The sequence below is a fragment of the Pinus tabuliformis genome, chromosome 9, assembly GCF_031772625.1.
Source record: "Pinus tabuliformis cultivar Carrire ecotype Pingquan chromosome 9, CPIR1, whole genome shotgun sequence".
Taxonomy (NCBI): domain Eukaryota; kingdom Viridiplantae; phylum Streptophyta; class Pinopsida; order Pinales; family Pinaceae; genus Pinus; species Pinus tabuliformis.
In genome coordinates, this window is record NC_142307.1 from 325616524 (window position 1) to 325641447 (window position 24924).

At 37.5% G+C, this 24924-nt stretch overlaps 1 protein-coding gene across 4 annotated transcripts in view; it reads right to left on the bottom strand.

Annotated features, from left to right (window-relative positions):
* Positions 1–367: 367 nt before the first annotated feature.
* Positions 368–24924, bottom strand: part of LOC149148539 (uncharacterized) — a 141011-nt gene continuing 116454 nt past the window's right edge. For 2 of the 4 annotated variants that reach the window (XM_089438788.1, XM_089438791.1), the window contains exons 15-19: positions 2240–2650; positions 1765–1964; positions 1044–1644; positions 640–860; positions 368–504 (exon numbers count right to left, since the gene is read on the bottom strand). In XM_089438788.1, coding sequence (XP_089294914.1) covers positions 807–860; positions 1044–1644; positions 1765–1964; positions 2240–2650 — 1266 coding nt within the window. In that variant the 3' untranslated portion in view covers positions 368–504; positions 640–806. Of the gene's footprint in view, positions 521–639; positions 861–1043; positions 1645–1764; positions 1965–2239; positions 2651–24924 lie in introns of all 4 variants that reach the window. The other 2 variants (XM_089438789.1, XM_089438790.1) reach the window with 2 other exon arrangements.

The window sequence follows — 24924 nt, forward strand, 5'->3', positions numbered from 1 at the left end:
TAATGCTGTGTGACTGCTACAAGGACAAGATCGGTCTAGGTCATCCTCACATTCTGAGGAGACCATAATTCGGGGAAGAGGAACCTCATATTCAGTTTTCAAATCTCTTCTTGCAGTCGTTTCATCATCCTTGCATTCTGAGGAAACCGTGATTTGAGGATGAGGATTCTCAAATTCAGGTATAAACTCTCCTCTTGCAGTAGCTTCTCCATCTTGATGTTCAAGATTATCATCTATCTTATCTTTCATCTCAATATCCAAATGAACAAGTGAATCTTTACAATCTGTAGAGGGACATGAGGTACTTGGCATACCATTATGGAAATCATCACCTTGTCTTTTGCTGAGGCCAATGGACTCGTGAATATTAGAATCAGCAATTTCAATATCAAGTTCCTCAGCATTTGAATCAACATTCCTTAGCGCATCTGTTGCATCTTCAGTTGAAGGTACAAGAGGCTCAGACCTATCACAAATATTCTGCACCTCACGAACAACTTCACCCTGATCAAAAAAAGAACTATAGCAATGAACTTTAACTTTTGCTACACACAGGTGGCACATTTTGATTTCGAGATTTATATAAACAGAATTTAAGATAGATAAAAGTGAAATTTCTAAACATAAAATACATCATACCTCCTGCTCAAACTGTATTAAACACTCTCTTTCTGTAGCTAGTAGAGATGCTGCATCGATACAGAGATCTTGATCATCTATTGTTTCAGAGCTGTCTTTGATTGGGCCCGTTTTTTTTCTGGGTGAGGTCTGAAATAGTGATGTCTGTGCGAGTAAACAACTGCGTGCTAAAAGAAACGAGTGGAAAAGCTGCTTCTTGCTGATGCTGTGCCAGTCTCAAGCTAAATCACCATAAAACATCATACACAGGTTTGAGTAATACCACATGAGGATTTAAAAGTTCTATATACATAAATATAGGTACAATAAAACTGAGAAAAGTAAAAAGAGAAAAACATCTCTCAAACAGCAATGTCAAGCCTTAGTAATTAAAAAGAAACAACAAAAGCCGATTAATGGTCAACCTTTACAGCAGTCGACAATTTTCCGAAGTGCATGCTGAATAGGTTCTCCTTAGGACTGAAATCATCATCGCTTTCATCTTCATCACTTGAAGCCTCCATAAACAGCTTGTTATAGTGGTAGTGCACATTGTTTCTTGAATTGCCCTCAGCAACTCTGGACATTTCAAAATGGTTGTTGTCATTGTACCCCAATTTTGGAGAATTGCTACAAAGCCCCTCACCATCATGAACAGAACACATTCTTCGTGTTGGTGTCTTATACTCTAAAGTTCCATGGTCACCTTTATCAGGAGCATTGCAACACTGATTGGGATTGACCTTCTCAATGAATAATGCTTTTCCTACCTGGTCGGCTGTAGCTGTGCCAAGATTGACAACGTCACCGTTAGCAACAGTTTGTTGTGCCTCTGAATCTGAAGGACCAGCTAAGTTCAGCGGTTGAGAATGGACATTGGCATACAAATCAACTGCCTGTTCAACATCTTCTATGTTTGCAGTAGACATGGGCAGTGCATTTCCTTTAGTGTGATGTTCTTGTAAAAGTTCAAGTTCATCAAAGAAAACAGTATGAACAGTTCTCCAATGTGTATCCTTCTTCGCACTATACAACAAACACATGATAAATTAATCAACATGGTGGCAAGAAGTAACCCATGGACAATTTTAGCAGATCCCATGGGTAACAAGTTGAAGAAACCAACTAGTCCAAGGTTCAGTGTACCTCTGTTGTCCTTTAGGACTTGCAGGGCTCTCATCAAAGTGAGAATCAAATGAGCTTTCAGGAGTGCTGTCGGAATGGATGGATTGGCACTCTACTGTAAAACAGCGGCGAGCTCCATAATCAGCAGGATGTATGGTGGCAGGTGGTGTTTTATCTTCCGTAAATTCTGCAAATAAACGGTATCCCTCTGTTCCCAGACGCTGCAAATAAAAATAGTTTCAATCAGAAATGTACACAGGACTGAAGTAAAATCAGTCAAACACTATAGTCAAACCAAACTGACAGATTACCTCAACCTCAAAATCCAACCGATACAAGTACCATAGAGCCAAACCAAATTAAAGTTTAAGTCAACTAGGAAAGCTATAAAAGTTCCAAAGGCAACATTGTGATACAACACATCCAGTAGAAAACCACTACCATCTACCCAGAATTAAAGGACACAATCTTATGACAGGGAAAATAAGATTATTACCTCTACCCATCTGGATTCAGATGAACGGAATAAATTTGGTTCAACATCTTCACCATCAGTCCTCACGGCTGTCTGTTTACAATCCATTACTTTGGTCTGTGCCCAGTTTGGAAGCCTTGATATACTGAATTGAAATATTGAAGGTTCTCTTAATCCCGAATCCTGAGGCATATCTAAGACTTCTGTGCAAATACTAGGATCAATGTCAGTAGACTCATCCTTAATCTGTACCGCAAGGTCGCTGCAAGGCTGAGTACAAAGCACATCTTGGCCTGAATCACCCTCTGATTGTGCTCTCAAGAAGAATGAATTGGCAGAGTAAGAACCAGCACGCAATGCATATTTTTTTCGCATTGTTTTAGAAAGAATGGCAGGAAGCTTCCAGACAAAAATGCAGCTATCTCCACTTACCTATATCCAATGTTGTTTATTCAAGTCACTCAGATTCATCATTCTAATATTCTACTACCAAAGCATATTTACAGTGAGAAAAGCAAAAGCAAGGATAAATTATTTATATTATTGCATTTAAAACAAGGAAAATAAGAGATCAAGCAATGTTGCTTGTTTAGCACCAATTACAAAATTGATGATCATTAATTACAAGTGCAAGCCCATCCATTGTCTTAAAATGTTTTTATTGTTCACAAACTGCAAGTTAAGACTTTGCTAACAGCAATGATACATTTGACCCCTTGAGACCATTAGCTAAAAGACATACATTTGAGGCCTCACTCTCAGCAAGGCAGGACAATAAAAGACACGTGTAAAGGTTTACACAAAGGGAGGAAACGAAGAAAAAATAAAACGAATAAGAGAAGGAAATGGGAAAATAATATTAATGCAAAAACCAGAGACACCCAATTCAGTACATAGGCATAGGTAATAAAGGACATGATTACTGGAGAGCTTCCTAAAACTTGAAAATATGCCAAGACAAATGATTTGAGTTTCCTGGAGGATGGAACTAAGCATATTCTTTAGCAATTACTTGTTCAACACTGTTTGGACAAGGCGGCATGCAGACTGATATGTCTGTACTCTGTGATTGTGGGTCTAGGTGAAAGTTTGGATGTCAATGAATTAGTAAATATATTGTGTTGGTATGTCTAACACAGATTTTTGTCCAGCAGTTATTTGAATAGATTGTTGATATATATCCAGTGTTCCACGGGGACTCGCCACCCCCCCCAGGGGTCTAGTTTCCTCGCTCCCCCATGCTCCGGGGACTTGAGGACAAGTAGGGGTCGTTTCCCCATGCTTCCAAAAATGAGGAAACTCAGGGGGACGTGCCAGGGGATCGTTTCCCTTTCCTGAGGGGGCGTTTCCGAAAAGGGGGACGAGGGGGGTCGTGAGGGGATGAGGGGAGACGAGGGGGGATGAGGGGGGACGAGAACACGTTTTAATTTTTAAAACAAAACTAAAATTTAATTAACTTAAAACTAAAATTTAATTAACCTTAAAACTAACGCTCTTAACACTTAAGCGTAGGGTTTCATTGTTTCAAACTTCAGTTTTATTATGTTATAAAGCCGCAAGCTGAGACCTCACACCCACACACGCACAGCTGAAGCCTGAGACCTCACACGCACAGCTGAGACCTCACACCCTCACACGCACAGCTGACTCTTGAAAATTTTGACTCTTGATGTATCAGACTTGACTTTAATCTTTTATAATTCTATAAAATTTGGACTCTTGATGTATGATGTATCAGACTTGACTTTTATAATTTTATGTCAATATTGAATATTCACTGTTCAGTATTCAATGTTCATAGTAGGAAGTGGAACATCAATATGGTTTAAACTTTAAACTTTAATCATAATGTATGATGTATGATTATAAATTAGAATTTTAAATTTATATGATATTAGATAATGATATTCATATCAATGATCATGCTTTGCAGCTTTTCAATTCAAACCCAATTGTCATAGTGGACTCAATTAATAAATTATATTTTATATTTATAAGTTTTTAAGACCCTGACGCTCCCCCATGTTTCCTAAAAAATGGTGGGGAGCTTTTGCATAGGCCGCTCCCACGCCCCCTCGCCCCCTCGTCCTGGAACCTTGGTGGAACATGGTATATATCATTTGAATCTTTTTGAGTGAATTGTTGTTTGTTGATTGGCACTTAATGATTTGGTGAATATTGTTGGCTGATAGGGGCATTTTAAATGTTTTGGTGAAACAATATGAAACTGGCACGAAATGGCAATATATATAACTTTGGAGTGATATTTTGGTGATATGTGAATGTTTGATCAATGAGGAATGATTTCTGATCTATTAGTATGTTAGCCACAAGATGTTAAGATGTGGAAAAATGCTATGATTTCTCCTATAGTTCCATGCGATTTGGAAAAAGAAAAGGAACATTTCCATCTGGCTGAAATGCCTGAATAAGGCTTTTCTTATATGAAAGATTATGCCTAACCTGTCCATCTTAAAGAAGGCTAACATAGCAAATGAGCTGAATTTGTCATATCTGCCATGCAACAAAACTTCAAGGCCGTTATTGTAATGAACCATCTTGAATTAAAGGGAACATAGGGATATTCGCATGCAAACGAGACATGTATATGATAGGTACATACGCATGTATCGTCTGCACTGCACTAGTATATATATTAGTTAATATTAAAAAAACATCCATATTTAAGGTAACGAATTAACTATTGAAGTGAATACCTAACTCACAAGAATATAGTATGGTACCTGGCATATGCATCACCACCATAATATATATATATATGCAATATAATGAACTCACCACAAAGGAATTATGCACCCTACTACATATAAAGGAACTATACACAGAGAAAATATGTACAAAAGAAATTATAATATATATATTATTCTAACAAAAGAAATTACATATTCTATAAAAATCAAAAGAAAGTAATATATATAATAAAGAGAAGTATATATGTATTAAATTATGAATATAATAAAAAGAAGTATATATAAAACCATAATACTATTTGATTTAAACAAAAAAGAGAAACATGATATTATGATAAAGAGGCATTGTCAGCAAATCGGGAGAGGAGAAGGCGGTGACCACCTCTGCAATTTTGAGCTTATCAAGATTCAATAATCAAACTAAAAGTGGTGAACAAATTCGGAAGCGGTGGAGGGTAATCTCTAGAGCATAAAAGGAGGAAAGGACTGCAGAAACAAGGGGAGGAGAAAATTTTATACAAAGAGACGCAGAGGAGGAACTTACAAGAGAAAGATAGAGAAGAACTGAGCAGTTGTTCTTGAAGCTTTTGGGCATGGGCGCCAAAGTACTTCGAATTTGAAGTATTTTGGGGCTAGGTACCGAGATTGTACCCAATTTGGCTGGGAGGTTTTCGGTCTTTTGGTCACAGAAGTGGGAACTGGAGCAAATCAGAAGCATCTTCAACCACAGAAACCCCAAGTAGGTACTCAACATCAAATTGATAAATTATATTATTCAGAATGTTTATATCCTGTTAAAAATCTCAAATTTAGGCTTTACTGTTATATTCAATATAAATAGAAGTTGCAAAGGCTTGTTCTTGACACTCCTTTTCCCTTGGGACCCTGCAAACGTTGGCCTCTATGGAATAGGCAGAAGAAAAAAACAATCTTCTTTACCCTTACGACCCTACTAATCTGTTTGGACAAGGCAGCATATTCTTTAGCAATTACTTGTTCAACATTGTTTGGACAAGGCAGCATGCAGACTGGTATGTCTGTACTCTGTGTGAGTGTGGGTCTAGGTGAAAATTTGGATGTCAATGAATTAGTAAATATATTGTGTTGGTATGTCTAACACAGATTTTTGTCCAGTAGTTATTTGAATAGATTGTTGATATATATCTATATCATTTGAATCTTTTTGAATGAATTGTTGTTTGTTGATTGGCATGTAATGGTTTGGTGAATATTGTTCGCTGATAGGGGCATTTTAAATGTTTTGGTGAAACAATATGGAACTGGCACGAAATGGCAATATATAACTTTGGAGTGATATTTTGGTGATATGTGAATGATTGATCAATGAGGAATCATTTCTGATCTATTAGTATGTTATCCACAAGATGTTAATATGTGGAAAAATGCTATGATTTCTCCTACAGTTCCATGCGATTTGAAAAAAGAAAAGGAACATTTCCATCTAGCTAAAATGCCTGAATAAGGCTTTTCTTATATGAAATATTATGCCTAACCTGTCCATCTTAAAGAAGGTTAACAATGAACATAGCAAATGAGCTGATTTTGTCCTATCTGCCATGCAACAAAACTTCAAGGTCATTATATTCAATACAAATAGAAGTTGCAAAGGCTTGTTCTTGACACTCCTTTGCGTTGCACGAAACTTCTAGGAACCCAACGTTTCGGGATGTACTCGTACCCAAAACTCTGAAACTTGGCGGAAATTTGACCTTAATGTAATCATCTATGAGAGTTAATATAGACTTGGTTTTCCTTCTAAATTGTCATCTATGGGTCTTATTCCCTTTTTTTCTTGCAAATTATTGTCTTATTCACTTATGTATATATATATATATATGTGTGTGTGTGTGTGTGTGTGATGTTTCAGCCAACGTTTCCATTTTTAGGAGGTGACGTTTCTAAACGTACCCATTTCGAAATGTTTCGTCGCTTTGTGCAACTTAGCTACAACTGCTGGTCTCTATGGAATAGGCAGAAGAAAAAGACAATCTTCTTTACCCTTAGAACCCTACAAATCCTAGCTAGCCTATACCATTCTGGGAGACCTATCTCAAAAAACTCCTTGCATGATGCTTATTGCATTGTTAATAGGTATAGCTCTCAGGTTCCCTTTTTTAGTGGACCCATTGATACTATTGAAGACAACCTATCTCAAAAATACTCCTTGTGCAATGCTGATCACATTGGTATAACTCTCTCGTAACCCTTATGATGGACCCAAGGGCACCATGACATCCACTAGAAACACGATCATGGAAAACAAGGTCACCCACTTGAAAAACATGGTCTCTAAGATCAAAGAGCAAGTGTTTAAGATAAATAACCTACAAGAACATGTTTCCAAGATCAACACCATGTAAGCAAACATCTCTACCACAAAAAGCCATACAAACCATCCTTACAATGCTTCAAGCAAGAGGGCAATAGTAGGCGCAGTTGGAACCACAAGCTAATGGTGAATCCTTAGCAAAAGGAAAGCAACGCACAGTTCCAACTTATCTAAACAATCAACACCATATGTGGCATAGATAAATTAAAGTCTATCTAAGATTCTAAACAAGTTCGATGGTTCCAACACAAAAAGCCAAGTTACCCAAGATGGAACACTATTTTTCCCTCCACAATGTTTATGATGACCTGATCAAATTTAGAGTGGGTGTGTTACACTTGGATCAGGAACATCAACAATGATGGGCATGGAATAAAAAGGGCTATGGGAGGTGTTGACCACACTTTGTCAACAATCCGACAAAACAAAGTACAAAGAAGTGGAGAATTTTTTTCAAAAGATCAAAGTCATCAGTCAGCATGAATCCAACATTGTAAACCCAATTTCTGCAAATTTCATCGTAAACGATGTTAGTATGACCATTTAATTATGTAACAACACCTAGGTAAGCCTATGAAATTGGCAAAGGATTTCATCCTAGGAAGTTTTCTAACCTCCCTGAATTATGTGTGTTTGTAAACACACATAATCAACAAAGTTTTTTTTCCAGCTATAACCCCAAATCTAGGGTAGAATTCGTTGACAAGGTCTTAGGTGAGTCCTAGTGTTTATCGAATCTAATGTAAATGTGTGTTTAGGAATAATTTTAGTGCATGGTCCCTCATAGTTAGACACCATGGCTAAATTCTTTTATTATAGACACACTTGGTTTCATACTAGATCATATTGTGTTGCAAAATTGGGTAAATTATTGAGGGTCTATGTCTAAAGGTGTTTTCCCCTTTCAAGGGTTGAATTTGTAATTATTCGATGTAAAACTTATTTGAATGCATGGTTACTCATAATTAGAACACCATGGCTAAAATATTAGAGGGTTGAAAAAATTATTAATCTCCACTAATCTCAATTGATTAATCTTTTTGGCTAAATTAAATAAAAGTCCTAACTCAGAAAATTAATTAATTTTGAGTCAAAAAATAATTATAGAGAAATTAAATTGTCTCCAAGTGGAAAATAATCTTAGATTCGTAGGTAAAAAGGAAATCAATTTTTGGAAGTCCTCCACCAAGGGAAAAATGGATATTTTAAGAAAATTTGAGCCCTTGGACCTTGGTGGTTAAGTCAATGTCAAATTTTTGAGGAAGTTAATCCAAAATAATAGTTTTTGGATTAATAAAAAATGGGTTTTAAGAAAAATTCGAATTTTTCCTCAAAATTAAAAATTCAATAGTGGAGATTAAAAGATAATCAAGTTATTTTCAACAGTCGAGATTATTTTGACAAGGATCAAGCCAACTAGCCATTATTTTGCACTTGGAGGGATTTCTCTATAGAAAGAGGCTATTATGCTTCTATTTTATGGGATCTCTAGATGAGAAAAAGTTTGTAATACTGATATTGAGCTACTGCTCTGCTGGAAACATTTTTTATCATAATAGAAAGACTTTGGGGGTCAATTCATCATGTTCTTCTATCTGTTGATTTGTGGTATGTGTTATCTATGTGTTATCCTATATTGTGCTAAATAAATTTCTTTAAGTTGTTATTTCATTTGTCAGTGATAAGAGCATTCTATTGGTACAAGTTATCTTAGGTGAACTGATTCACCATATGATCTAACAATTTTATCTTGAAAAAATTATAAAGATTTACAGGTACACTAACCCTTGGGCTCCATGTTCACAGACTGTGGAGAAGAGTCTACCTTGTTTGGGCTCTAAGATTTCATTGTGGTAAATGCTTTCGCAGAAGGATTTTGGCCAATCTACCTTTCTAAATTATTCATCCATTGTCATTTATTTAAAATATATTTCTCAAAATTATTATTTTATCTTGCGCTAAAAAGAATTAATATGTTAATAAGAGCTTGTAAATTTATTTTGTGAATATTATACATTTGTAAATATTTTGTAAAATATTTATTTTCCAACCCTTGTTATTTTGCAGGACTTGGGTTTTTGGGGTTATATAATTTTGTATATATATTTGGGGTTTGGAATTCTTTTATTTATTTGTGTAGATGATAGCTCAAGGGTTTGAAGAATGCAAATTTTTTTGGGCTACTCATCCAAGCAAGGAAGATTGATCTAGGTGCTTAAGGGTAAGATCTACCCTCCCCAGCTTCTAAAAACTCAACATCCAACTGAAGAAGGGAAGTCGTCCAGCAATTTGGAGTGATCATTAGCATTTTTGTGCAATTGTGGGGATTTTGAAATTTTTTTTAGGCCTTATAGTTGTTGAAAAGTGTAACTAGGTTCAGTCTTCATAATGACATGTAATTGTGACTTTTATAAATGATGTCATGAAGAAAATAAAATTATTTTTTTGTAAGCCTTGCTTCATGGGTTTCATAAGCAAGTGACTTTATTTTAGATGGCTCCCGTTGAGAACCTTAGGATTGGTCACTGAAATTCAAAGAGTCTATATCATGTACGAAGAATCCTTCTTGGGGATATAACAATGTATTTGAGTCTATAATGTGTCTAAATAGCCCTCCAACGACCTGCAAAATGAAATAATGAATCATCTCAACTCACTCAAGGAGACAAATCTATTCAAAGCTCAAGTCGGCTCATAAGCATATGGATGAATCACTATATATAGGAGGCTAGGCTCCTCGCATTAACACAAGAACAGACTTCGCATGTCTCTGAGTTTTTCGGTGGAGAAGGCAAAAAGGAATTCAAATAGGATTCAGATGGGTGTAGTAAATGGGTCGGATGTAATCACAGTCAAAGGGAATACAGATCCCTCTATATTTTGGATGGATAAGACAACAAGACAGTTTCAGATCTCCACAGAAAGGTCTCTTTGTATTTTGGACAGTATGGGTGACTGAATGTTGAAGGGAATCGGATCCCTCTAGAAGCACGGATCACAGTGGCAACAAGTCTAAGGTGGCAACGAGACAGAAGCTCAGATCACAATGGCAGTGAAGAGGTTCGAATGAATCAGTCGAAGGAAGATAAAGGGACAACTAGATGCTACCTTATAGTGATATGTACCTCTGTCTCGGTGTCATATCAAAGTGCAGTAAGGTGTCATATCTCTGTGATAAGAGGCTCGTTAAAGGAAACAGTGTTAAGGCAGTGATGAAGATCTCGGTATCAAAGCAATAATGAAGATCTCGGTGGAAGAGGAGTCAAGAAGAGGTTTGACAAGAGAACGTGTGTCTTGGTCTTGGAGTGGCTACTAGGTCAAGGGTCTTGTTCTTGGTATTCGTCAATTGGAATCTCTATAAGAAGAATTTTTGCAGGTTTTCCTCTCAAAGAGTGAGAGGTTTTGGCCTTGGCTCATGGCCTACATGTTGTGTCTCTTGTGTATTTATATTGGTTACTATTTGATGAAGAAGAACACCAATAATATAACATGTAGAAGATCCTAATCTAAACAAGTAAAAAGCATTCACAAGTAATCACTAATAGAAGAGAAATCACCTAATGCTAATTCCCTAGATTTCTCAACACTAGGCCTAGTCATTTGCCTTCCTTACCTAGTCGTGATCCCTAGAGGCCTTTTTAGGCCCTCAACCCTCCTTGGCCGCAAGCCCTTCAAGGCTGGTCGTGGCCTCTTCGGGCCTTTTTCCTTAGGCAGCAACCCCTTAAGGGGGTGCCCCTTTGGCCACTAGCCTTTTAGGCTTAACGGCAACCCTTTTTAGGGCCCTCCGCCTACTCTCTACCCTTGTCACAACCTTTAAAAGGTAGCTTTCTCTAGCCGTAGGCGTTTTTGGCCTTGCAGTGGCCCTAGGAGGGCCTCAAACCCTCTCAGCCCCCCTCTTAGCCCTTGTCACAGGCCCTAAAGGGCCCTTTCCTTGTGTTGCGACCCTTTTAGGGCCTTCCTTTGCCTTGCGTCAGCCCTTGCGGGCTTATTTCCCTTGTTCGTGGCCTTCTAAGGCCTTCCCTTCCCCTCATTCAGCCCTTCCTTGGCCTCTTAGCCCTATCCTTAGCTCTTTTGTAGGTCTAGCCTATTTTTCTAGCCCTCTTTTGGCCATTCTTCAGTCATTGAGTGAGTTTGCATTTGTATTTCATCTCTACCATTTGGTTTTGCGTCGATTTTTGGAGCTAACTTGGTGGTTGCATGCAGTCAAGTTCATTGGGAGCCTCTCTAGTCATCTCCTAGGCCATTAGGCTTCTTGGTTTGCTCTCTAATCCCTATTTGTCAACTTTGTCTTCATTTGTAATTCTTAAGTATTTTATGACAACAGTATATTCAGGGCTTAAACACATCTAAGATAAGCCTAAATTCGCTAATAAATCACCTAAGGCATCAAGAATTAATTTTGAAATCAAATTGGATGCATATAAGTGAATTTTTGTGAACTATGGGTTAATTTCCAAATCTTAAATGTTTGCTACAGCCACACAAAATCATCTACAACAGTGGTAGAATAACATAACTCTAGTATAATAATCAATTTGTAAGCATATTTCTTCATTGGCATATCATTTGCAATAGTTGGGCTTGCATTTCTTGAAGGTTGTCATAAAAATCAGAGATCTGATATATACTACATAAGGTCTCTGTCTGATATAAAAATTACAGTGGTGGAAAAACACGTTGAAGGCCATCTAATTTCGTTTGGCATTTATTCCTTGCATCTTGTGCATCTTGAATAAGTGTTTTCTAGTGGAATTGGGTATTTTTCTCTCTGCTGCAAGCATTGGTCTTTTGGCTGCTCCATCCTGCATTACATTAAAAAACACGAGTGCTCTAATTGAATTGTGGATAGCTAATATTGTTGTGACATTATTTCTAAAGGAATAACTCTAGTTTGTATTTTCTATCATTGGTTATTGGATAAATGGATACATTGTTTTTCATCATTATTCTGGAATAATCAATTCTTGTCGATTTACATTTCTATGAATCTAAGTCACTTCTAAAGCACTTAATCTTGTCTAATCAATAAATGTGATAAGAGATCTAATTGTGTCGAGAAGGAATTCAATCTATCTCTTGTGTATCTAATTGGCATATTGGCATTCCATTGTTATAATATCGAAGATTTGCTAGTTGTGCATAGATCTTGTCAATTTAACTGTCTATTTCATAAGCAATTGTCTATTGGTAATCTTGGCAACATTTTTTGGCACCATTTATTTTGAAGCACTTTCTCTTGTGGTGAAGATTGTCGTTATTTATTGTTAAGTACTTCATTGTTCTAAATTGAGAAATCATTAAGTACTTAGGAACCTTATCAATCTCACCTTAAGATTAATCACTCATATCTTGCACTTGCATTTTGGGACTAGTTTTTCATTGACTAACTTACCTCCAAGCATAAACTTGGTTTATAGATAAAAAGGACCACCTTTCTCACCCAATTTGCAAAGCCTGGACTCTCTTTAGTACTTAACACGGTGACCTTGCAATTGTCAGAGTCACAGTGTTTGCTACGTCGTAGGCATCAGGTGGTTAGAACTCAAGGGGGGGGGGATCGCTAATCAATCCATAGCTTGCTTCCCCTTGGTTTCTCTCTACAACTTACTCCTTGGTTTCTCTCTACAACTTTCTCTAGAGACTAGCTTCAAAGTAGTTGAGAGGAAGGATTCATCTAATTAGGCATCTAATTTAAAATAAACCAAGATTTTGAGTTTCACTTAGATTTTAGGTGCTGCATTTTATATAGGATAGTGGAGCATCCTAAAGCAACAATTGTTCATCTGGTTGCTTGGTAAATAATTTATTAAGCAAGTATTTCACTACATTAAGGCATTGATCTAATCATTAAACTTGCTAAATTAACCAAGTTGCTAGGCCATCTAGTTGTGTCTCCCGGATTTGTCAGTTGTCGACAGGTCTTGCATCTTCACATTCCATAGGGACTACCCCTCATAGCCTGTTGTTGGGAGATAGCTAGAACAAAGAGGGCATGGATCAGAGTGACATCCCCTACCCTGAGTTGTTGTCGTATTCACCTGTATAATTTGAGTGACAACAAGAGGCATACTACCTGGAGCCAGATTGTGAAGACCATCTATGCTCGCTTTGAAATATATACTAATTTTTTGGTGTAAATGACCAAGTTATGCCAAACAAGCACAATCCAATACTTTATTGCTTCCTTCAAACAATTAGCAATTTGCACATACGATATGATGGATACATTATTCAAATAACATTTTATCAATGGTCTAAAGTAGTTTTGAGTGCAGCTTTAGAGTCAAATATTCAATTTCCATCCATAAATAAAACATATATTAAATTAGAAAAATTTATGTGCATTTTGTCTAAAGCGATATACTCCCAATTTTCAAAAAAAACAATTATTTGCTTGCTAGAAATTAACATTTTTTGCCATTATAGGTCGGCTAGTGGTTTTAAAGGACTCATTTAACATCCACCAACCTCCCCACCCCTAGGACTGTGATCTAGGAATGCTTTTGCATTCATTATGTGGCTAAATTGAGCCAAATAGGTTGTTGTCCATGTCATTCTATGCAGACTTACAATTTGATATAACAGGACAGCAAGTTGTTCTGAGAACAAAGATCATATTTGGCTATGACCTTTCCTATACATCAATTTTGAGTTGTCAAACACTATAAAGCATTTCTTGTCATTTTATTTGTTGTTTAGTTTTCTATTGCATAATCATATACAGAAACAGCAAGACAGCCCTGAGAATTAATACCACCTCTCCTTGACCTCATTCAAGGCACTAGACTTATCTGGAGTTGGTTGGGGTACCAAGTGAGACACGTCCCTAACTCCCTTGTCCTTTTAGGAGGTACTTGGGTATAAATAGTGGAGGCTTAGGTCGATGTGAAAGTGGGTCCTCTACCATTCCCAACAAGTTGTCGGGACCTTAGTAACCCTACTAGCCAAATCAGTAACATCGCCTAAATCAACGGAGATAGATTGAAAGAGAAAGGTAACGATCCTTGTTACCCACCATATGTGGGTGACCCCATAGGAGAAATTTTCTCATATCCTTGTCTTCATCCGGCAGCCCCTGACAGCCACCAATGTAGTTGATGTATTGTGTCATTTAATCTCCGCTCCCTGAACCAATCATATGTCCCCTTGCCCATCTGTCGAGAGCATATGTTTGAAGGTGGTCAATCCAATCCTAAAGGTATGTTTTTCATTGTGCAATCGAGCGCTTATGCTTGTTTTTCCTTGGGCATATTGGGCATGGATTATTGGGTGACTTGGAAAAAGGAAGGGTTTTAACTGTAGTTTTGTTCCTTCACCTTAAATGGGGGGGTTAATCCTCAATCCAAGTCTCGTGGGATCTACCCTATTGGCTTGTGGCTTCAATAAGGGCTCTACTTGGGAAACCTTGATTTTGGTAGCGTGGTCCCACTTTCCCATTTCACATTTTTCACACCCCCTTCGCACATCACAAGCCCTATTTCATCATCTTCCCTCTTTCGGTCCACATGACCACTGGGTCTGAAGGCACTGGTACACCCTTGCCCCTTGTCCACATGTTTGAGTCTAGCCTAGAAATGTTGCCCCAAAGGTTGATGTAGTTAAAAAAAAAAAAGTTAAAAACATGTCATGGCCACAAGCAAGAAACAAAAGAAAAGAATATTATAATATGCAAAAGATGGTCGGGACATTATATTAGCATGTGGGCAAAAGCCAAACATGAGCTCTACCCCTTCATTATGGCCATCACCCTAGTTCCTAGGGCCCCATGAGTGCCCCTGCACCAAGAAGGAACCCATGCACGTCCCAAACCCTTGTGGGAGATGAACTACCCTTAAGGGGGTAATAACTGCTTATATCATACACAGCATGCTTTCATCTCTTGGAGCCTCGAGCAGTAATACAACGAAAAATCAAGAAAAGACAAAAGGCAATTGAAAAAGGGTGGAAAAACAAAGGTCAGTGTAACGCGTGTATCTTGTTGTCACTAAGATTGTACAGGCACGAAGCGACAACGACTCAAGTCGAGGGTTGTCACTTGATCCTCGACCTCTCTGTTCTAGGTATCTCTCAACAACAGGCTATGGGGGGTAGTCCCTATGGAATGTGAAGATGAAGGACAAGTTGGCAACCAACAAGTCCGGGAGACACAATTGAATGGCCTAGCCACTTGGTTGATTTAGCAAGCTTTTAGATATTAGATTAAATTCTTAATGAGACCAGTGCCTAATGGAGTCAACTTACTTATTTTATATCAATTAAGGACCAAATGACTAGATAAACAATCGTTGCTTAATGAATGCTTAACTATCCTAGATGAGATGCAATCCCTATGACTTAGGTGAGATGCAAAATCTTGGTTTATTTTAATTAAATGCCTAGAGAAGTGTATCCCTTGATCTTTATCTATATTGACCCTAGTCTCTAAAGTAAGTGGCAGAGAGAAGTCAAGGTAAAGCAAGCAATGGCTTTGTTTACGATCCCTCTCCTTGAAATCTAACATACCTAGTGCCTCTGGTGCTACAGAGACTATGGCTCTGATGACTACAAGGTCACCATTTTAAATACTCTAACGGCCAGACTTCTCAAGCAAAGATGATAAGGGTGTTCCTATTTTTCTATCAACCAAGCTTATGCTTGGAGGTAAATTATTAATGCAAGACTAACTCTAGGATGAGATGCAAGATTATTGAGTGTTTCTTGAGTTAAGATTGTTTAATGACTTTAAGTACTTAGTTATGATTAGCCTTATGACAAGAGTACTTAACAATGAATTAAGAGACAATCTTATATGCAAGATAATGTGCCAACTTAACAAGTGCTCAAAAGATACAAGAGATAACCAAGATATAATTTTCCCAACAAGATATAAGATATGTCCATGATACAATTGCTTAATAATCACAAGATATATGCTCTTAAAAAGAAAGATCACCAATATGCCAAAGATCCACAATAACCATAAAATGACATTAATGGCAAGAAAGAGAACTAGAGCACTTATCCACTTAAAGCAATTAGCCAATGAGACAATACGAGATGCCAATGATGATTAGACAGTCAATGCTCTTATGCAACAAGATAATGCCAATATTGAAATTGAATTCTTTAATGCCCACAATTATTTAAGAGGTATGTGATTGGATTAGCAAGCCCTCAATTTAAGGAACACTTGGATATTCAATACCAATGTGTAACCAATAACTTAGATTCTTAGATTTGTTAATGTGAACGCACCAAAATTTGCCAATATACTCGAGTCAAATAATGATTATCTTAGTTAACACCAACTTAAGCAATAGGAACCAGTCAACAATAGATGAGATTAATGTGCTTATATGAGTGAACTTAGTGCAAAATTAAGATTATGGAACTCCACAAAACAACAATTGTTAATGTTTTTTGAGCAATACAACCAAGTTATCAATCTCTTCTCAATAGCACATTAAACAATGAAAACAAAATTTTTCCAAAATGAGGTATTTAGAGCATGAAGCAATAGAAGCCTTATGTTACTTATGTTCCAATGATATCTAAGTGAGCAATGAGTGAGTTTTATGACAGCAGTGAGTTAGATTACTTTAGAGCACCTTAGAAGCAAAATGTGACATGCATATGTATGCAAAAATGCAAGTGAAACAATCCACTACCAAAACCGCTTTTTGAAGACCAAATTCATGAATGAATTAAGTCTTCTTATAATGTTAATATCGCTGTTATAGATCATACTTATATTGTTGGGTCCCTATAATACTAGTGATTACCCCATTACTATTGTAGTTATACCCCTTATTAATATTGTTGTGCCCCTATTGCCCCCTTATTGTTATTACTGTGCCCCATAGAATCCCTCTATTGTTATTTTTGTGGCTTTATATTATTATTATTAGGTCAGGTGGATTATATTGTGACTCCTTAGACTCCTATATATATAAAGGAGGTTTTGTCATTTGAATCATCCAAGAATTGTTCATTTATGTAATGTAAAGGAGGTTGCCCCCTCGAAGAAGCTGAATTCTAAGGCGTTGATCTATCTTTTCTATCTTTTCTTGTGCTAGTTTCATAACATTTGGTATCAGAGCTTTGGATTCTAGGGTTTCGCTGCTCCAAACAGGTCTTCGTGGCATTTTCGCTATAACTTTTTTTCTGTGACGTTTCACAAGTTGCAAAAAAAACCCATTTGAGAAGAAATCGCGTTGAACCTCTGGTCCGAATTTCAGAGCTTTTCGCGCTATATTTGTGGAGATATGATCTGAGGAAGTTGGTCTTTTTGCAGACTCCTGAATTACATTCCAAACAGGTGACCTGGGGAAAATCGTCATAACTTTCTCTCTGGGGATCGGATTGAAATTTTGTAAGAAGGTACACAAAGAGGACGGATTGTAGTTTTTGTATGCATTTTTCAAATCCAAAGGTCGAAACAGTGACTCGTGGCACGTCGTATAAGTTCGCTCTACTGAACTAGTCTATAATCAAGTCATTGTGGGAGATTTTGCATAACTCTTCCTTGGAGAATCCAATTTGGGTCAGACTTGTGGCATTGGAAAGAAGACACAAAGGGCTACTGCAGGTCACAAATTCAGAACTAGATGACTAGAAAGCACAGAGATACATCAGAGGCAATATCGAGCTCCTACAAAGTGAAAAAAAAGGTGTGTAGTTTTTTAAAAAATTTGCATAAGATTGGTTTGAAAAATTAGTTTGAAGGAATTCAAAGGGCATAGTAAAGCATTATTGGTAACTGATGCCTCGAGGAAAGAAAATGCAAACACCTAGTAGGCAACCTGAAAGCTCTAGCATGACCCATGAAGAAAAAGAAGAAATGCAACATGATATATCAAAATTACGAGACCAAGTGCAACAATTCTCACTTGCACAAAAAGGAACAGAATCTAAGATGGATGGTTTAAAGAAAGATGTAGAAGCTAAGATGGATGGGTTAAAGAAACGCGTAGAAGCTAAGATGGACGATTTGAAGATAGATCTGAAGACAGACATGGACGAATTGAAGATAAATATGAATAAGTTGCTACAAGAAATTGTCACTAAGGGTGAAAGGGTACTAAAGGAAACTCATGATGAGAACAAAAGAAATGTTAATCATGATTCCATAGACTCTAATGTTGGATCGAAGACTCACCATATTCCAAAAATCGATATGAAGAAGTTTGATGGCAAGGATCCCGCCACATGGATATTACAGATAGAGCAATTCTTCGATCTCAATAATGTGCAAAACACACAAAAGGTACGTATGGCAACTTTATATTTGGAACCAAATCAGTGTGTATGGTATCAATGGCTTTGCTCTCGTAAACAATTTATCACTTGGGCAATTTTTACGGAAGAATTGATAGCACATTATGAGGATACAAAAAGCAACACTTTTTTTAGCCAATTGATAAGTCTCAAACAAAAGGGTTTAATAATGGAGCACATTGAGGAGTTCCAAAAATTGAACATAACGGTAAAAGATATTCCAGAGGAGCATAGGATTGATGTGTTCATAGGGTCTTTAAAGGATAATATCCAACATGATGTTCGCCTTTGGGAACCTGATTCATTAGAGAAGGCATTCAGGTTAGCAAGAAAAATGGAAAGCAAAATTATGGCAACCAGGAAGCATACCACTCACAACTATAAAGACGGAAGTGTTGTTGCCCTTAGTCTTCCACAACCTATAAGGTTGACACCACAACAATTGGAAGAAAAAATAGCAAAAGGGCTTTGTTACAGTTGTGATAGCAAATACACTAAAGGTCATAAGTGTGCTGAGAAGAAATTATTCTACATAGATTGTGAAGAGGAAGAAGAAAAGGAGCAAGAAAGGTCAAAAGAAGAGGATATACTCCAGAAACAAAGCCTAGATGAAGAACAAATAAATCCGACCATACCTTGTAATGCATTGGCGGGAATTACCACTCCTCAAACCATCAAGGAAGAAGGACAAATCAAGAAGAAAAAGGTAATAGTGTTGATTGATTCAGGAAGCACCCACAATTTTATTCATTGTAAGGTAGCAAAAGAATTTAATTGCTTCCTATATCCAGCACCAGAGTGTCAAGTGATGATTGCAAATGGAGGAACAATAAATTGCTCTAGAAAGTGCCATAATATCAAGCTATCCATGGGAGAATATGTATTGACTAGCCCAATGCTTTCCATTCCAATGGGAGGTGCTGATGTTGTACTAGGAGTCCAATGGCTACAATCCTTGGGTACAATAGCTTTTAATTTTCAAGAACTTTTCATAAAATTTTCTACGGAAGGAAAGGAAGTTGAATTAAGGGGTATTGCAGCGAAACCAGGAAAGATAATCAGCTCTAATGGTATGACAAAGCTTCTAAAAAAGGAGCAAAGAGGTGTAATTGCACAATTATGTTCGCTAGATGTTTCCACATCGGAATCATCTATTTCTCCAGATCTCCAAAAAGTCCTAGACAATCATTCCAAGGTATTTGAGACTCCCAAAGGTCTCCCACCTATGCGTAATCATGATCATGCTATTCATCTGATTCCAGGAGGTGTTCCTCCAAACATCAGGCCGTACAGATATCCCTATGTCCAAAAGAGTGAAATTGAACGTATGGTTGCAGAAATGCTAGAGGCTGGTATAATTCAACCGAGTCAAAGTTCTTTCTCTGCTCCAGTAGTATTGGTGCACAAGAAGGATGGATCATGGCGCATGTGTCCAGATTATAGGGAGCTCAACACGCTCACTATTAAAGATAAGTTCCCAATTCCTGTCATTGATGAATTACTGGATGAATTGCATGGATCAATTTACTTCACCAAGTTGGATCTTCGTTCAGGATATCATCAAATCAGAATGAAGACTGAAGACATTCTGAAAACAGCATTTAGAACTCATGAGGGTCATTATGAATTTTTGGTCATGCCTTTTGGCCTTACCAATGCACCTTCAACATTTCAAGGTTTGATGAATTCAATTTTCAAACCATTCCTTAGAAAATTTGTGTTAGTATTTTTTGATGATATACTAATCTACAGCAAGTCTTGGAAGGATCATGTTGAACATGTTGACAGGGTGCTACAACTATTGGAGGAGAAACAATTATATGCAAAAAGATCCAAATGTTTCTTTGGAGTCCAAGAGGTGGAATATCTAGGTCATATTGTATCTCATGAAGGAGTTAAGGTAGACCCTAGCAAAATTAAAGCCATTAAGGAATGGAAAATCCCCACATCCATAAAGCATTTGCGAGGATTTCTCGAGTTGAGAGGGTATTATCGCAAGTTTGTTAAGAATTATGGGAGAATAGCAGCACCTCTAACAACATTATTGAAGAAAGATGCATTTTCATGGACTCTGAAAGCAACAAAGGCCTTTGAACATCTTAAAGAGGCAATGTGCCAAGCACCGGTCTTAGCTACACCGGACTTCACAAAAACCTTTATTGTGGAATGTGATGCTTCAGGAAATGGAATTGGTGCTGTTCTAATGCAAGATGAAAGACTTATTGCTTTTGAAAGTCGTCCAATCAAGGAAAAGTTCTTAAGCAAAGCTATTTATGAGAAGGAAATGTTGGCAATACTCCATGCACTTAAGAAATGGCGACCCTACCTAATGGGAAGACACTTCAAGGTAAAAACGGATCATGATAGCCTTAAATACTTTTTAGAACAAAGAGTATCCTCTGAAGAGCAACAAAAGTGGGTCACAAAGATGTTGGGTTATGACTTTGAAATCATCTACGAAAAAGGGAAGCAAAATGTGGTGGCAGATGCACTCTCAAGAAAGGATGAGGATGTGGAAGCATTGTTGAGCGCCATTTCTATTATCCAACCAGATTGGATAAACGAAGCAAGGGAGGAATGGAAGAATGAGGAAGAAGTGTGGGCACTTATTTGAAAGTTACAACAAGATTCCAGTACGTCTGATACATTTAGCTGGCAAAATGATTCGTTATGGTACAAAGATCGCTTATACCTTTGTAAGAATTCGCAGCTAAAACAAAAGATTCTTATGGAATTGCACACTTCTCCCTTAGGAGGGCACTCAGGACTTTTAAAAACTTACCACAGGGTTAAGAAGGAATTTTTCTGGAATGGCCTTAAATCAGATATTCAAAAGTTTGTGGCGGAATGTTTGGTTTACCAACAAAATAAAGTTGAAACAATTAAAACACCAGGTCTATTACAACCTTTATCCATTCCAAGCCAATGTTGGGAGGAGGTTTCAATGGATTTTATCACAGGTTTACCCAATTCTGAGGGAAAGAGTGTCATCATGTGTTGGAATGTTAATTCCAACTGCAGCAGAGTGTGCGGACGTGGACCGTGACAGCGATGGCAGGGCAGTGATCAGCCAAATCCGCCATCAACTCAGCAAGCACGCAGCCGTACCAGTCACCCAAAACCACCGTAGCAAAACCGTCTTATTTCTCAGACCGCCTTCCAGCGAAAAGTTGTTTCCGTATATGCGACTCCGATAAACTATGGTGGCGCCGCGTGTCATTCGCCTGACATCAGCCGACGTAACTTTCTCGGGCGTTAAAGTCCTGCTGCAAACTGCCTCCCGATATTGATCTCCATCGTCCGATCTGGTTGCGTGTTGTCAGCCGTCGATCCTTGAAGGTGCACGGGCCTGCGTCAATTTAATTTTGCGTGGAGTGTTTGTCTTTTGGTTTGACCGCCGTGGAGGAGACGTTATGGTCTTAATGCTTTTACATAGTTTTTGGTGGCGGCCTTTAATATTGTGATGGGCATACGTCCCATACATTTAACATAGTTATGGGCACGTTTTGATATAAGTTTTTTTTATGTTTTATATATATTATGTAAGCCCGCGCCCTCAAATATGAGTGAAGTAAAAAAAAGTCAATGTGTGGTTGGTGTGTCGTTGCACATAGAGATATGTAAGAACGCAGCAGCGAAAGACCAGTGAGCTTGTGTGCATAAATTTTGCTATACATTGACCATTTTTGTATGAGAGCTTGGGGAGCGAAAAAAATGAGAGTGCGTAAAAATAGTTTTTTTTGCTGCAGCGAAAAGAAGGTTGACTTCCATGAAAAATATGGTGATGCACAGCGGTGCATAATGCAAAAATGAAAACGTGGGAGCGCATAAGGAATTTGTATTTTTTTTACTAATGGTGGAGCGGATTTTTCTTTGTTGACTTTTGTTTTCTTTGTAAGATGAAAATGCACAGCAGTGCGGGGATTATGTAATTTGTTTTGTTTTACAGCAGCGTGTAAAAAATAGTTTTTCACCTGTAAATGTAAATGGAAGTTTTACAGCAGTAAAAGAAATGGGAATTTTTCCAGCAGTATAAATTCTCATATGAAGACACAGTAAATGTTTTTGTTGTTAAATGTATTTTGGTGAATCCCTCTCAGAAAAGAGGATGAATATGTATGAGGCAAAATATTTTTGAATAGAAATTTTATGGTGGTGAAATACTCTGTTCCTCAGTGAATTTTTCTTTTAAGCTTCTCTGTGCACAAGAGGATCCTGTGGAGGTAAAACAGAGCATTGCCTCTGTGTGTTTGAATCTCGGTTTTTGGTATTTTCTCCATGTAAAAATACCTAACAGTGGTATCAGAGCTAGTCTAGGCTCTTTGATGGTGACAGAGCTGGTTCAGGCTCTTTAAAAGTGTCAAGGAAGCTGAAGGAAAGACTCTTGTTGCAGCAGCAGTAAAGCTTCTCCAGCAATGTGAAGTTTCAGCCAGTGTTGATAATATCGCCGATATTTCGGCGAAAATCGTAAATATCGCGAGATTTTCATGCAAACGAAATTTCGGCTGGAATATATCGCGATATTTGCTGATTTTGAATTTATCGCGATATTCACGAGATTTCGGCGATATTTTGTTAAATAGCGCGAGACGACCATAAAAATCGCCGGCAGACTTTATAAAATGGGTTTAGGGTTTTCGTTTGACGTCAATGAGCCATTCGAACTTTTGTGAGAGCTGGAGACGCTGCGAACGGTGGCTGCGGAGGGTTTGATCTTTGAACTTTGGCTGCTGCGGAGGGTTTACAACTTTACAGGTATGCCGGATGCCCCAGCGTTATAATCAACAACGAATTCCATGCGGGATTGTTTGACGTCTGCCTTATGCGCTATACTATAACCGTTGTACAATACATTGCAGATGTGCTTGTAAATTTTCTTGTTTGTAGTAAACTGGATACCCTTAAGGCTTAAACGACCAGACACACCAGCATCAAAACTAGCCTTGCGTTTGTTCCACGGTCCACCTATTATTTGTTGCTGTTACAAAATTTTCTGGGGATTGTGAGCGTGTATTACAGCCGTATGTATCAAGTATAAAGTTTAAACTTTAAACACAACTTAATTCATCGTTTATATATATTCGCTTCAGTGGTCAGATCTGTCACGACTCACAGTTACCAAATTTGTTGCACACATAACGTATGCCCCCTAAGTTGATTGATATTTCTTCTAACTGCTTGAGCTTCTGTTGTATTTAACCGCATCTCATAAACCCACATCACTTTCATAGCAACAAATCTACACACTAATTTGCATATTACCCATATTTTAGAATGACAAAATTTGAAAATAATGCATGTATAAAAGTTTAAAACAGTGTAAATAAACAGACTCCAGAGTTCCTGAAAATAAACTAAGAGATCTAACCTGTGGGTTTTACAGTTTACTTGACATTGTTGCAACTAATTTTGTCTGTTGAGGTCTCTTCTTATGGATCATACTTTGAGTTTGAAGAATAATTTCTGAGTGAGTCTGGATAGCCATGATATGCAACCTCTAATGGTGAGAATGTAGTTCTGGGATGAAGTTATGAGAATTTTGGCAGTTGATTTGAATGTTTGGGATCTTCTTTACAGGCATTGGCACATTTCCTTTTAAGTTTTTCTTGGTTAAATGATAAATCTGAGGACATGGCATATGTGGTAGTATTATATTTTTTATTGTGTTCTTAAAAGTTAAAAAACATCTAAACACGGTAATACGGTATTGCTTTATTGAACTTAGTTCAAACTTCAAAGAAATAGTTCTCACCTTTTGACAGTTTCAATCTTTAAAGTTTAGCAGATTCACTTTTTTTCCAAATCAATGGCGCTTGCTTTTGAGTCTATACAATGGTTCAAGAGCCACCATCTAACACTATTTTGGCTCAGCCGCTCAGATTCCTAACTTATTCCAAGACTGTCTACGACATATAGACTTAGCCTTTAGAATCTATCCTTACACTTTTAATTTTTAAAAGCTAGGCTATTAAAAATTTAATTTTCTTTCAAGACCTTTGGATTTTTCTTATAGAACTTTGTTAAAGTTTATTCCATTTGTCTTTGAAGAATGAGGATTTGATATTGAGACCTGCACCCATGGAATTTCGTAAATTCGTATTACTTATTAAGTTATTAAGTTACTAATTCCAAATTTTTTTTGGTGCTGTAGGTTTCCTTTTGAGTTAGCCCACTACAAAATACAAATATGCCAAAAAACTTGGACCCATTTTGGGAGTATGGGATCCCTGATGGTGGGACAAATCGTGCATATCTTTCATGCAAATTGTGTGGGGACAAGATGACAGGTGGGGTTACACGACTGAAATACCATCTTGCTAGACTCCCTGGACATGATGTTGGCATTTGTAAAGTTTCTAGTCCGGAGCTTATACGAAAAGCTCTTGAGG